This window comes from Macaca fascicularis, chromosome 16 (assembly GCF_037993035.2).
Source record: "Macaca fascicularis isolate 582-1 chromosome 16, T2T-MFA8v1.1".
Lineage (NCBI taxonomy): Eukaryota > Metazoa > Chordata > Mammalia > Primates > Cercopithecidae > Macaca > Macaca fascicularis.
Genome location: NC_088390.1, coordinates 38841059 through 38855598, shown reverse-complemented (window position 1 = coordinate 38855598; position 14540 = coordinate 38841059). Strand labels below are relative to the sequence as shown.

Genomic DNA, 14540 nt, shown 5'->3' with positions numbered 1-14540 from the left:
AAGACTCTGCCCGCACAGATCATCAGCCCAACCCCTAAACCCATATGCCCATCACATTGCAAAAGCTAGGTTTTCTCCACTCTGGGCCACAGTTCAGCCTGAAGAGTAGAAAAACTCCAATATTAGAAAGCTGAACTGAACCTACCAAAAGCAGTAGACCCAACAAGCAGAACTGTAAGTTTAAGTCAAATCCCAGTGTAACAGGTTTTATTAAAACATAGCCCTTATGTAATCCAAAGATCCAAAGAGAGTTCTTAGTCAATACTTCATTTATTCCCAAAAGAATTGAATAATTCTGTAGACTTCTTTGTAAGTAGGTCTGTCATACTTTTGTTGTTCACTTTTTCAAACTTCTCCTTAACCCTTCCTTCCTCATTCTGGGTGGCTCAGTTGGCTGGTACTGGCTGATCTGTAAGCTATTTCCTGACCCTCTGTCCTGTGCTCTGCACCTATGAGGACAGAGTATTTAAAGGATGAGGAGAATTCTCCAAGAGGAGCTGGGAAGGGGATTTCTAAAATGTCTCCCTGATTCTGAAAGACTAGCAAGCCAAAGTTTTCTGGACCACCTTTGATCCTCCTGCTCTACCTCAGCCAGTCCTAGAGGCTGCAGCTACTGCTGTTTCTATAACTGGCCAAACTCCCTGCTCAGGCCATCTCTGCCATGGCAAACAGACTTGCTGAAGGATCTGAGTTCTTGTAGTCCAGAGTTAAGGTGCACCTACGTGTTGAGCATGATTTTGCACAGCAACATGTACTTCAGAGATGTGATGGCCTTGGGGCTGTCGATGGAGTCATAACCCTCAAATGCCTCATAGAAGTATGAGTATGCAGTTTTCCAGTCCTTCTCTTCTGCTGCATGGATAATACCTGGGCATTGAAAAGAAAGGAATAAGAACATATAAAATAATAGAGCCATAAAAGATCACAGCTGGGAGGCACTTAGAAATCTACCTAACCGGGCACGGTGGCTCACACCTGAAATCCCACACTTTGGGAGGCTGAGACAGGAGAATCACGTGAGCCCAGGAGTTCGAGACGAGCCTGAGTAACACAGTAAGACCCCATCTCTTAAAAAAAAAAAAAAAAAAAAAAAAGGCCGGGCATAGTTTCAGCTCACGCCTATAATCCCAGCACTTTGGGAGGCTGAGATGGGCAGATCACCTGAGGTCAGGAGTTCAAGACCAGACTGACCAATGTGGAGAAATCCCATCTCTACTAAAAATACAAAACAGAAGACCAGGAAGCTGATCAATCCCGAGGCTGCTGAGAGACAGTGGCGCGAGCGGGACAGTCGCCAGGGATGGCTGAGCGTGAGGATGCAGCCGGTGTCCGGGCTGCTCTCCTGGACGCTGAGCAGAGTCCTGTGGCTCTTGGGCCTCTCTGAGCCGGGAGCTGCCCGGCAGCCACGGATCATGGAAGAGAAAGTGCTAGAGGTTTATGATCTGATTAGAACTATCCGGGACCCAGAAAAGCCCAATACTTTAGAAGAACTGGAAGTGGTCTCAGAAAGTTGTGTGGAAGTTCAGGAGATAAATGAAGAATATCTGGTTATTATCAGGTTCACGCCAACAGTACCTCATTGCTCTTTGGCGACTCTTATTGGGCTGTGCTTAAGAGTAAAACTTCAGCGATGTTTACTTATTTAAACATAAGTTGGAAATCTACATTTCTGAAGGAACCCACTCAACAGAAGAAGACATCAATAAGCAGATAAATGACAAACAGCGAGTGGCAGCGGCAATGGAAAACCCCAACTTACAGGAAATTGTGGAACAGTGTGTCCTTGAACCTGACTGATAGCTGTTTTAAGAGCCAATGGCCTGTAATTGTTTGATATATTTGTTTAAACTCTTTGTATAATGTCAAAGACTCATGTTTAATACATAGGTGATTTGTACCTCAGAGCATTTTTTTAAAAGATTCTTTCCAAGCGAGATTTAATTATAAGGCAGTACCTAATTTGTTCAATGTATAACATTCTCAGGATTTGTAACACTTAAATGATCAGACAGAATAATATTTTCTAGTTATGTGTAAGATGAGTTGCTATTTTTCTGATGCTCATTCTGATACAACTACTTTTCGTGTCAAGTATCTACTGTGCCCAAATGTACTCAATTCAAATCATTACTCTGTAAAATAAATAAGCAGATGATTCTTGTAATGAAAAAAAAAAAATACAAAACAAATTAGCCGGGTGTGGTAGCGCGTGCCTATAATCCCAGCTACTTGGGAGGCTGAGGAAGGAGAATCACTTGAACCCAGGAGGCAGAGGCTGTGGTGAGCCGAGATTGCGCCACTGCACTCCAGCCTGGGCAGCAAGAGTGAAATTCCGTCTCAAAAAAAAAAAAAAAGCCAGGTGCGGGAGTTCACTCCTGTAATCTCAGCACTTTTGAGGGGCTAAGACAGGAGGATAGCTTGAGCCCAGGAGTTTGAGCCTAAGTAACAGAGTTAGACCTTGTCTTTTTTTTTTTTTTTTTTTTTGCACAGAGTCTCGCTCTGTCACTGAGGCTGGAGTGCAGTCGCGCAACCTCGGCTCACTGTAACCTCCGCCTCCTGGGTTCAAGCAATTCTCCTGCCTCAGTCTCCCAAGTAGCTGGGATTATAGGCACCTGCCACCACACCCAGCTAATTTTTTGTATTTTTAGTAGAGACAGGTTTCACCATATGTTTGCCAGGCTAGTCTTGAGCTCCTGACCTCAAGTGATCTACCCGCCTTGGCCTCCCAAAGTGCTGGGATTACAGGTGTAAGCCACCACACTCAGCAGACCTTGTCTCTTTTAAAAAAAAAAAAAAAAAAAAAAAGGCCACGCGTGGTGGCTCATGCCTGTAATCCCAGCACTTTGGGAGGCAGAAGCAGGAGGATCATCTGAGGTCAGGATTTCGAGACCAGCCTGGACAACATGGTAAAAACCTGTCTCTACTAAAAATACACCACCAGCCAGGCATGGTGGTGGGTGCCTATAATCCCACCTACTCGGGAGGCTGAGGCAGGAAGATCTCTTGAACCCAGGAAGCAGAGGTTGCAGTGAGCAGAGATCATGCCATAGCACTCCAACCTGGGCGACAGAGTAAGACTCTGTCTTTAAAAAAAAAAAAAAAAAAACCGGCCAGGCACAGTGGCTCACATCTGTAATCCCTCACGTCTATAATCCCAGCACTTTGGGAGGCCAAGGCAGCCGGATCACTTGAGGGTCAGGAGTTCAAGATCAGCTTAGTCAACAAGGCAAAACCCCATCTCTACTAAAAATACAAAAATTAGCCAGGCTTCGTGGTGCACGCCTGTAATCCCAGCTACTCAGGTGGCTGAGGCAGGAGAATCACTTGAATTCGGGAGGTGGAAGTTGCAGTGAGCCGAGATCATGTCACTGCACTCCAGCCTAGGCAACAAAGCAAGACACCGTCTCAAAGAAAAAAGAAAAAAAACTCTACATCAATTCCATCAACTTACTGATGAGGTCAGGAAAGGATAAAGAACCTGCTCTGCCAGGCACAGTGGCTCACATCTGTAATCTCAACACTTTGGGAGGCCAAGGTGGGCAGATCACCTGAACCGAGGAGCTCAAGACCAGCCAGGACAACATGGTGAAACCCCATCTCTACAAAAAATTAGCCAGGCCTGGTGGCACATGCCTGTAGCCCCAGCTACTTACTCGAGAGGCCGAGGTAGGAGGATCACCTGAGCCTGGGAGGCTGAGGCTACAGTGAGCTGTGACAGCGAAAATGCACTGCAGCATGCATGAGAAAGTGAGACCATCTCAAAAAAAAAAAAAAAAAAAACCTGCCCAAGGTCCCCATAGTTAGCAATGTGAGAGCTGAGATTAGATGAGAATCCAGGTCTCTGACCTCCCAGCTCAATGTCATATTGCCAATATATGTTCCCAAAGGAGTTAGAGACCCAACTTAAAAGGGACCTGAAAAACACATACTGTACGATCTTTCTTCCATGCTTCTCACCACCATTCCAGTCCTGCTATCTTTTGGAGCTACAGGAAAAGGCCATGTTTACCCTCCATGACATCACATGCACATGTCAGGGAGTTGACCTAAACATCTCTAGACTGCCTGAATGACCTGTTTTAATAATATTAACTACTTTAAGATAGCTTTTCTAAGCCTGATAGTTTTATATTTATGCAACTGTCATGGGGCAGGGGAGACGGAATCCAACGTCTTATATTTTCATTTCAAATATTTATCATTTATGGATGTGCTTTTGCCTAAATGCACTCAGTGTACAGCTCTCACATTAATGCCAAATCCATGAACTCAATTATACATGGCTAAGCAGTATTTCAGACTGATATACCATATACCATATATATGACTGATATACCATAGCTGACCTAACCAATCCTCTACTGCTTAAGAAGTTGAGTTGCTCCCAATGAGCTTAACTTTGATTGAACCTGCTACTACTGCCAACCTATGCTATCACTTGGGATAACATAAAAATTAGTTCTTTCCAAGCTTGGGAGGCATCTAAACCCTAAAATTCTCTATTTGTGTATATTAGCTCTAACTCTGCCCCAGCCCTTTAAGAAGTTACAGAACTGAGCCCCATCCATTTGTTTACCACAACTGCTTCCCAACATCTTTCACATCAAGATACATGTAGAAAGTATTTGGCACACTAGAGTCAAAGGACGACGCTGCTGACACATGATCCCAAGAACTCAATACCAGCAGGAGCCTTCTGACTTCACCATTTATTGAGTGATGCGTCCTTTCGGCCTATCCAAAAAACCTCCTACTTTGGGTTTCTGGGAATCAGATCCTTTTTCTACTACTGTTAAGTATAGAGGCCTCAAGGAATATCTGTTCTTCTCTGTAGCCAAGGGAAGTCCCTTCAACAACCCAACAAACTATTAATGCTGCTAAATTAAATGAGACACATCTCCATTTCTCCACATCTCCCAGTATAGAGGGAGAACAGGCCAGACACAAAAATATGTATGATTAAAAAACAAATAAATAAAATAAACCCCAAGAACCAGTATACTGCTTTGCTAAACACATTAGTTAATAGGGGCCATATCAGCACTCTGAGTATCATGGATGGCACATGAAGTTTATTGTTAAAAACAGAAACAGGCCAGGCACAGTGGCTCACGCCTATAATCCTAGCAATTTGGGAGGCAGAGGCGGGCGGGTGGCCTGGCCAACGTGGTGAAACCCCATCTCTACTAAAATACAAAAATTAGCTGGGCATGATGGCAGGTGCCTGTAATCCCAGCTACTCGGGAGGCTGAGACAGGAGAATCGCTTGAACCCAGGAGACAGTGGTTGCAGTGAGCCGAGACTGCGCCACTGCACTCCAGCCTGGGCAGCTGAACAAAACAAGACCCCATCTCAAAACAACAACAACAACAAAAAAACAGAAACAAAGGCCAGGCATGGTGGCTCATGCCTATAATCCCAGCACTTTGAGAGGCCAAGGTGGAAAAATTGCTTGAGCCCAGGAGTTCAAGATCAGTTTGGGCAACATGGCAAAACCCCATCTCTACAAAAAGTTAGCTTGGCATGGTGTCACGCTCCTGTAGTCCCAGCTACTCAGGAGACTGAGGTGGGAGGATCACTTGAGCCTGGGAAGTTGAGGCTGTGGTGAGCTGTGATTGCACCACTGTGCTCCAACCTGGGCAACAGAGTGAGACCCTGTCTCCAAAAAAAAAAAAAAAAAAGGTAAAAACAAAATAAAAAACTAGACTGTCACTCATTCAACACAAACATTAATAAGCGTCTATCATGTGCCAATTATTACCATTTTACAGATGAGCTAAACATAAATTAAGTAACTTGCCCAAAGTCACATACTAGAAAGCAGCAGAACAAAATGTCAACCTAAGAGAGCCTGATCCTGGATCACTACATCCCTGACAGATGAGGCAAGTAGGCATTATCTTTTACAGATAAGAGGTAACACAAGCACTTAATTAAACTAGACTTCTGCCTCCAATTTCAACATTCCTTCAATAATGATGCCTCCAGTAAAAAAAAAAAAAAAAACTGCTGAATACAAAAGAAAGTATTCCACCTGCCAATCCATGGCTTCCTAGCCCCACATTCACACACTCTATCGGAAAACCACATACCACACTCAGCTGAAATCGGGTTATCATTCTTCAGCCCTGATTTGAAGCCCTTTGGAAAAGTCAACCAACTTTACAAAGATCTCCAAGAGTCAACAGACTTGGGGTAGGCCAATCCCAAAGGAAAATGCTACTATTCTGAGTAAGTGGCTAAGAGGAAAGTTAAGGGAGTCTTCTAAGTGCGACCTCTCTAAGTTTGGTTCTAATAGTCAGATTGCCTGGTCTAGTACAGATAGGTATGTTCTTAATACATTTTAGGCAGTTAACAGGAGGGGAGCTGCCAGTTAGAAAGGTAGCTTTCAAATTGGTGCTTTGAAGAAGCTAGAGCCAAATCAGCCAATTTTATTCTCCAGCCCCAATCCCCGATTCCTTCCACCTATAAATAAGACGAGCTTTTTTTTTTTTTTTTTTTTTTTTTTTTGAGACGGAGTCTCGCTCTGTCGCCCAGGCTGGCGTGCAGTGGCGCGATCTCAGCTCACTGCAAGCTGCGCCTCCCGGGTTCACACCATTCTCCTGCCTCAGCCTCCCAAGTAGCTGGGACTACAGACACCTGCCACCACGCCCAGCTAATTTTTTGTATTTTTAGTAGAGACAGGGTTTCACCGTGTTAGCTAGGATGGTCTCAATCTCCTGACCTCGTGATCCACCCGCCTCAGCCTCCCAAAGCGCTAGGATTACAGGCATGAGCCACCACACCCGGACAAAATAAGATGAGCTTTAAGAAAACACATCCCAGGAATAGCTACGTCTGTTACCCGACTGCATGTCCAAGGTGGCCTGCAATTTAGGTGGGCAGTAGATGGCATTTGCTGTGGTTCGAGCAGAGGTTAAGGCAGCTCGGGCTTTCGGCAGGTTGCTCAGGGCATGGTATGTTTTGCTTTCTAAAAGTTGTACTTCCACCAAAAGAGCTTTGTCGTCCATCTTTTTCAACTCCCGCAGCAGCTGAGAACCTGAAAAAAGAAAAGATACATTCTCCTTTATTAGCCATCAGCTTAATAGCTAAATACTGTAACAGCCCACTCTCCCACCCTCATAACACTCAGGATTTAAAAAAAAAAAAAAAGCCTAAACTCAAAAAAGGTTATCTCTAGACCCCATGCAATAATTAAATTTTCCACTAATGTGCTATCTTCCAAGAGAAAAACACAACTCTTTGAAGTTTTCTGCTTCCTGAGGACAATATTAGAGCCAAGAGTCCTATGAGCTTACTCCTAAGATTTAAATACAGTGGGAATCTCTACCTATAAAATGCTAAATCTAGTTATCCAGTTCAGAAAGACACAATCTTGCTCTCTTCTTGTCCAGCAATCACAAGGCTATATAAGAAACACTGAGGCCGGGCGCGGTGGCTCAAGCCTGTAATCCCAGCACTTTGGGAGGCCGAGACGGCCAGATCACGAGGTCAGGAGATCGAGACCATCCTGGCTAACACGGTGAAACCCCGTCTCTACTAAAAATTACAAAAAAAACTAGCCAGGCAAGGTGGCGGGCGCCTGTAGTCCCAGCTATTCGGGAGGCTGAGGCAGGAGAATGGCGTAAAAACCCGGGAGGCGGAGCTTGCAGTGAGCTGAGATCCGGCCACTGCACTCCAGCCTGGGCGACAGAGCGAGACTCCGTCTCAAAAAAAAAAAAAAAAAAAAAAAAAGTGTTGGGGAGGATATGGAAAACTGGAACCCTTATACAATGTTAAAGAGAATATAAAATGGTGCAGCCACTTTGGAAAACAGCTTAGCAGCTCCTTAAACAGCTCATCAGTTACCATATGACACAGTAATTCCACTTCTAGGTATACACCCAGAAGAAGAACATGTCCACATAAAACCTGTTCATAGCAGTATTCTTAAGAGCTAAAATGTGGAAACAACCCAAGTGTCCATCAACTGATGAATGGATAAACACATGTGATATATCCTTACAATGGACTATTATTCAGCAATAAAAAGGAATGAAGTACTGACACATGCTACAACATAAACCCTGAAAACATAATGCTGTGTGAAAGAAGCCAATCACAGAGAAACAAATATTGTATCATTTCATTTATAAGAAATACCCAGAACAGACAAATCTACAAATATACCAATAGCTTAGTCATTGCCCAGGGCTGCTAATGGATAGTAAGTTTCTTTCTAGGGTGATAAAAATGTTCTGAGGCCATGCACAGTGGCTCACACCTGTAATCTCAGCACTTTGGGAGGCCAAGGCAGGCAGATCATTTGAGGTCAGGAGTTCGAGACCAGCCTGACCAACATGGTGAAACCCCATTTCTACTAAAAAATACAAAAATTAGCCAGGCATGGTGGCAGGTGCCTGTAATCTCAGCTACTTGGGAGGCTGAGGCAGAAGAATCGCTTGAACACATGAGGCAGAGGTTGCAGTGAGCCAACATCGCACCACTGCACTCCAGACTGAGCGAGACTCTCTCTCAAAGAAAAAAAAAAAAAGTTCTGAAATTTTTTTCTTTCTTTGGAGACAGTGTCTCACTCTGTTGCCCAGGCTGGAGTACAGTGGCATAATCTTGGCTCACTGCAACCTCCACCTCCCAGGTTGAAACGATTCTTCTGCCTCAGCTCACAAGTAGCTGGGATTACAGGTGTGCACCACCACGTCCTGCTAATTTTTTGTATTTTTAGTAGAGATGGGGTTTCACCATGTTGCCCAGGCTGGTCTCAAACTCCTGAGCTCAGGCAATCTGCCTGTCTTGACCTCCCAAAGTGCTGGGAATACAGGCATGAGTCACTACGCCCAGTGGAAAACATTCTGAAATTAAGTAGTGGTGATGGTTGTACAACTTAGTGAATATACTAAAAACCACTGAATTACACACTTTAAAAGTGAATTTTATGGTAAGTGAACCATATCTTATTAAAGTTATTTTTTAAATGCTACTATTTGAACCATATGAAATTGCCACTTTTGCAGTCCAAAAATTGAATGTTGGAAACTCTTCAACCTAATAGATCATAAGAGTCATGTTCTTTTGTTCGGAAAAAATAGTCCAGATCTACCCACTCATAAAAAGCAAGCAGTGGCCAGACACGGGGGCTCATGCCTGTAATCCTAGCACTTTGGGAGGCCAAGGTGGGCAGATCACTTGAGATCAGGAGTTTGAGACCAGCATGGCCAACATAGCAAAACCCCATCTCTACTAAAAATACAAAAACTAGCCAGGTACGGTGGCACATGCCTGTAGTCCCAGCTACTCAGGAGGTTAAGGCAGGAGAATAGCTTGAACCTGAGAGGCAGGAGTTGCAGCGAGCTGAGATCGCGCTGCTACACTCCAGCCTAGGCAACAGAGTGAGACTCTGTCTCAAAAAAGAATAAATAAATAAATAGATAGATAGATAGATAGATAAAAATAAAATTTAAAAAAAAGCAGGGAAGATTTCAAGGTGCTTAAAGGCCACAGGAGAAAGGCTTCAGCTGGCCACTCCAGCTTCCAAATATATTTATACCCAATTAATTTCTTGATTTTTAAAACAGATTTTAAGGATATAAGCAGATACAGTAAACAGGACAGCAAGCCAAACATTTCCAATTTAAAAACCTAAATCTGAAATTTAACAGAGTACTATATGCAAAATATAGACATACTTTTTTTAAATTTAAGTTATTAAAATGGAATTGATTTTACTGCTCTAAATTCAAGTAAACTTAAAACTACCCATTTGTCCTCTAAATTTGACAGATTAACTCTAGCCAGTTTTTTAAACTTTCAAATGACATTTTCCCATGACAAATGCAGCACTGTAAGCTACCTTAAAACCTTCTTAGAAGTGGGTAGAATATAAATTATTAACAGGTAATTAATAAGAGTAGCCAGGTGGTTTAGAATACACTCATTTAGCTAGCTGAGATGACTTATTACCAGCTTACTTACCCAAATGCAATGCTTCCTGGTACCTCTTGGTATCAAAGTACAAAGACACCAGTCTTGCCTAGGAAAGAGAAAAGGCACTGATTGAAAGGGGAAAAAAAAGCCACAGAAAGAAATCAAAGATTGACATCACAGAACTGTTACTGTTAAATACGCAATTTCTGATGATAGCATCAAATTCAGCATAAGAGATGATCTAGCCAACGTATTGTCCCTATTATAGCCAGCAAATGACTGTTAACTTTACCATGTTGTTGCTTATTACTCTGAGCCAAGAAGCAAATCTGTCTCAAAACTTCAATTAGGGCAATTCTCATAAATGGGGCTACCATCAATAATCTTTCGTTATGTAGGTAATTACGAAGTTGCTGAAGATACTTTTGATAAGGATGGTATTGCTTACATTCGCCATCTGTCTCATGCTTAGAGACCTGAAATCAGTACCAATGTAAAACCTACCTCCAAAGCTTGGCGTAAGAAAGTTCTTTTCTCTGATTTGGCCCATTCGATGCACTCTAAACACAGCTCAACCTGCAATAAGAAGAGACAGTACATGCAACATTATGTCCTCAAATTCTTCCCACAAACCATGCTTTGGAGAACAGCTTAAATTCCCTCCTTACATATTATCCATATTGCTCTATTTAGTGTCTGATCCACAGTATCTCAATGTATAACAGTTATATCATAATGGAGCATCAACTTGGCTTTTTACACATAAAATATCTTTGTGTTTAGATTATGTTTTTTAGGAAAAGAGCTCTATCTTCAAGACTCCTCTTCTACCTACCCAGGAGAGACCAAGAACTTCCAAACAACATGTATAGCTCTGGAATGTAGATTTCTATGATATATTAGGAATTTTTAAAGCACAGATTTCTCACTGGCTAGAAATAGTAATGGTAATGTATAATACACAGGTAATAAAGGGGAGAAATTCTCATTCTAAGCACTAATGCCTCATTCCTAGCAGTTGCTTTTAAGACTCGAAAGGTCCAGCTGGCTTTTTCCCTTTCAGATTCTAAGCGATGCAACTAATCAATTCATCATCACTCTTAAAGCAAACAGGTACAGTAACTTAGCTTGTATTAAAGGGAATAAAAGCTGGTCCAAAGGTAGTGACGATTACAGGCATGCACCACCATGCCTGGCTAATTTTTTCTATTTTTAGTAGAGTTGGGGTTTCTTCATTTTAGTCAGGTTGGTCTCGAACTCCCGACCTCAGGTGATTCACCTGTCTTGGCCTCCCAAATTGCTGGGATTATAGACATGAGCCACTGCACCTGGCCAGCATTTCTTAAGAGAACTTTGGATTTATATAAAAACCTGTTGTATTAGCAGTTAGTTCTCGATTGTTCACAGTTACAGATTAAGCTCCTGATCTACTCTTTCCCTGCTTCTCACTACTGCACTTTGACTAGTCTTAAAGAAAATATTTTAATAAAAAAAAAATAAAATAAATTAGAATTAGCCTAACACGTAAAAGCGCTTTTAAGCTTTAAAGGCACTCTGAACCCCGACTCCTATCTGCCACCTAAGTAGTGAGGTAAGGTGCAAAGTAACTGACTTAAAGCAGCACTCAATGCTAGACAGTCTAGCACGCCATCATGTATCCCTGACATGCTAGCTTTGACAGAGTAAATATTAAGTACTGCAGATCTTCTATCACTTTGGTTACTGCAAGTTTTATATTAAGGTTGCTAATTAGAGCATAAGACCAAAAGAAATGAAATGAGAAACTGAGCTCTCCAGAGAACTGCTAATACAACAGGTTTTTATATAAATCCAAAGTTCTCTTAAGAAATGCTGGCCAGGCGTGGTGGCTCATGCCTGTAATCCCAGCAATTTGGGAGGCCAAGGCAGGTGGATCACCTGAGGTCGGGAGTTCGAGACCAGCCTGACCAAAATGAAGAAACCCTGTCTCTACCAAAAATAGAAAAAATTAGCCAGGCATGGTGGTGCATGCTTGTAATCCCAGCTACTTGGGAGGCTGAGGTAGGAGAATCCATTGAACCTGGGAGGTGGAGGGTGTGGTGAGCCAAGATCGCACCACTGCACTCCAGCCTGGGCAACAAAAGTGAAACTCCGTCTCAAAAAAAAAAAAAGAAAAGAAAAGAAATGCTGTAAGAAGGAAAAACTACAGGGACATAATCCAAATTGACAGGATCTTCTACTTTTACATCCTAAATTCTAGCTCTGTAAATAAATTAACAGATAACATTACACGGTACTCAGAGGATGCACCAGGAAGAGAACCAACAAAACCTTTACAACTCCTCACTGGTGCCCCCTGGTGGCTACCTAATCTCCAACTCTAAACTCAACTGAACTCATAAAAATTCTCTAAAAATAAGACAAAACCAAAAACTAAAATAAAAGCAAGCTATATCACAATTGCAGAGTTTTGAGTTATACTCTGAAAAGCTAAATTCCAAGTAAGATTTTTAATATAAATGGAAGTGAAAATATTTCTCTGAATAGTCTTAGCAAAAGGAAATATTAAGTGTTTAGTTCTACATGACTTGGAAGGGTAAGAAATGCTCCCCCCACCCACCGCAAGTTTTACCCAGCGAGATTTTTCAAAGGACACAAAAATGAATACCTGGGACTTAGAAATATTCCTCTCTAAGTTATATTTCAATAAATCATTTACCACACCCACCTACCAAAAAAAAAGAATGCCTGGGCTATTGATTCATTAGTCTAGAAGAGAGCTTGGTCACTTAAAGTATATCGCTAATTAAGAAACAATGAATTATACTCCTGCAATTAACCTGCCTCCATTTCCCTGATAGTCCAGATATTAAGTGATTCACCTAAGGTGAACTGACGGGTAACATCAGAGGATTTGCCAGTAAGAGAACCAACAAAATCTTTGTAACTCCTCACTGGAGCCCCCTGGTGGCTACCTAATCTCCAACTCTAAACTCAACTGAGCTCATAAAAATTCTCTAAAAATAAGACAGAACCAAAAACTAAAATAAAAGCAAGCTGTATCACAATTGTATAAGATGAATTTACCTAAGGACTACTAATCAGTTAATATCTGGACTATCACATATATCTGCTGCTGGCACCAGAACTTGTGCATAACTGCAGCACTCTATCTTAACCTAGCCTTAAGTTGAGGTCATCACAGGTGTTTCTTCTACAGCAAGGATTTTTTTTTTTTTTTACACGAACTGGATATCTTTTTTTTTTTTTTTTTTTGAGATGGAGTCTCGCTCTTGATGCCCAGGCTGGACTGCAACGGCGTGATCTCGGGTCACTGCAACCTCCACCTCCCGGGTTCAAGCACTTCTGCTGCCTCAGACTCCTGAGTAGCTGGGACTGCAGGCACCTCCCACCATGCTCAGCTAACTTTTGTATTTTTAGTAGAGAGGTTTCTTAAAACGTGCTATTTTGGGCCGGGTGCGGTGGCTCATGCCTGTAATCCCAGCACTTTGGGAGGCCAAGGCGGGCAGATCATGAGGTCAGGAGTTCATGACCAGTCTGGCCAACATAGTGAAACCCCCAATACAAAAAATTAGCTGGGTGTGGTGGTGTGCACCTCCCAGCTACTTGGGAGGCTGAGGCAGGAGAATCACATGAACCTGAGAGGCAGAAGTTGTAGTGAGCCGAGATCATGCCATTGCACTCCAGCCCGGGCGACAGTGTGAGACTCAGTCTCAAAAAAAAAAAAAAAAAAAAGTGCTATTGTGTTTCAGTTGGGTAGACTACACCAGAAAAGTTGCCCATAGGCTACTCCCTATAGATCCCTGGAAGGTAAGGTTAATTCTGCAAGTTGAGTTCACTATTTGGCAAGAGTCTGATTCGGTCTTCCTTCCCTCCTCTTCACCTTCCTTTTCCACTCCCCAGCCCTTGCCCACCAACCCATCCTCACTCACTCCCCGACTCACATGCCCTCACTTTCTAGGCTCCAAACCTTGCATTTAAATGAACAGATCATAACCTGAATCATAACAACTTTGGGAATAGCAAGCTGAAGATGGTTCTATAGATGTATCTGTCTTTTGTTTTGTTTTGAGACAGTCTTGCTTTGCTGCCCAGGCTGGAGTGCAGTGGCACAATCTCGGCTCACTGCAAGTTCTGCCTCCCGGGTTCACACCATTCTTCTGCCTCAGCCTCCCCAGTAGCTGGGACTACAGGCGCCGCCACCATGCCTGGCTAATTTTTTGTTTTTGTTTTGTTTTGTTTTGTTTTGTTTTTGAGATGGAGTCTCGCTCTGTTGACCGGGCTGGAGTGCAGTGGCCGGATCTCAGCTCACTGCAAGCTCTGCCTCCCGGTTCCCGCCATTCTCCTGCCTCAGCCTCCCGAGTAGCTGGGACTACAGGCGCCCACCACCTCGCCCGGCTAGTTTTTTTGTATTTTTTAGTAGAGACGGGGTTTCACTGTGTTAGCCAGGATGGTCTCGATCTCCTGACCTCGTGATCCGCCCGTCTCGGCCTCCCAAAGTGCTGGGATTACAGGCTTGAGCCACCGCGCCCGGCCAATTTTTTGTATTTTTAGTAGAGATGAGGTTTCACCGTGTTAGCCAGGATGGTCTCGATCTCCTGACCTCGCAATCAGCCCGC

The 14540-nt window shown here is 43.0% G+C and overlaps 1 protein-coding gene and 1 pseudogene across 2 annotated transcripts in view; one reads left to right on the top strand and one right to left on the bottom strand.

Moving 5' to 3' along the window:
- The window catches only part of PSMD11 (proteasome 26S subunit, non-ATPase 11), a 39496-nt gene that overhangs the window by 9226 nt on the left and 15730 nt on the right, over window positions 1–14540 (bottom strand). For both annotated transcript variants that reach the window (XM_045376137.2, XM_065532341.1), the window contains exons 4-7: window positions 10426–10497; window positions 9970–10027; window positions 6845–7039; window positions 723–867 (exon numbers count right to left, since the gene is read on the bottom strand). In XM_045376137.2, the coding sequence (XP_045232072.1) occupies window positions 723–867; window positions 6845–7039; window positions 9970–10027; window positions 10426–10497 (470 nt within the window). The remainder of the gene's footprint in view (window positions 1–722; window positions 868–6844; window positions 7040–9969; window positions 10028–10425; window positions 10498–14540) is intronic.
- LOC102127812 (cytosolic iron-sulfur assembly component 2A pseudogene) lies at window positions 1247–1936 on the top strand (annotated as a pseudogene).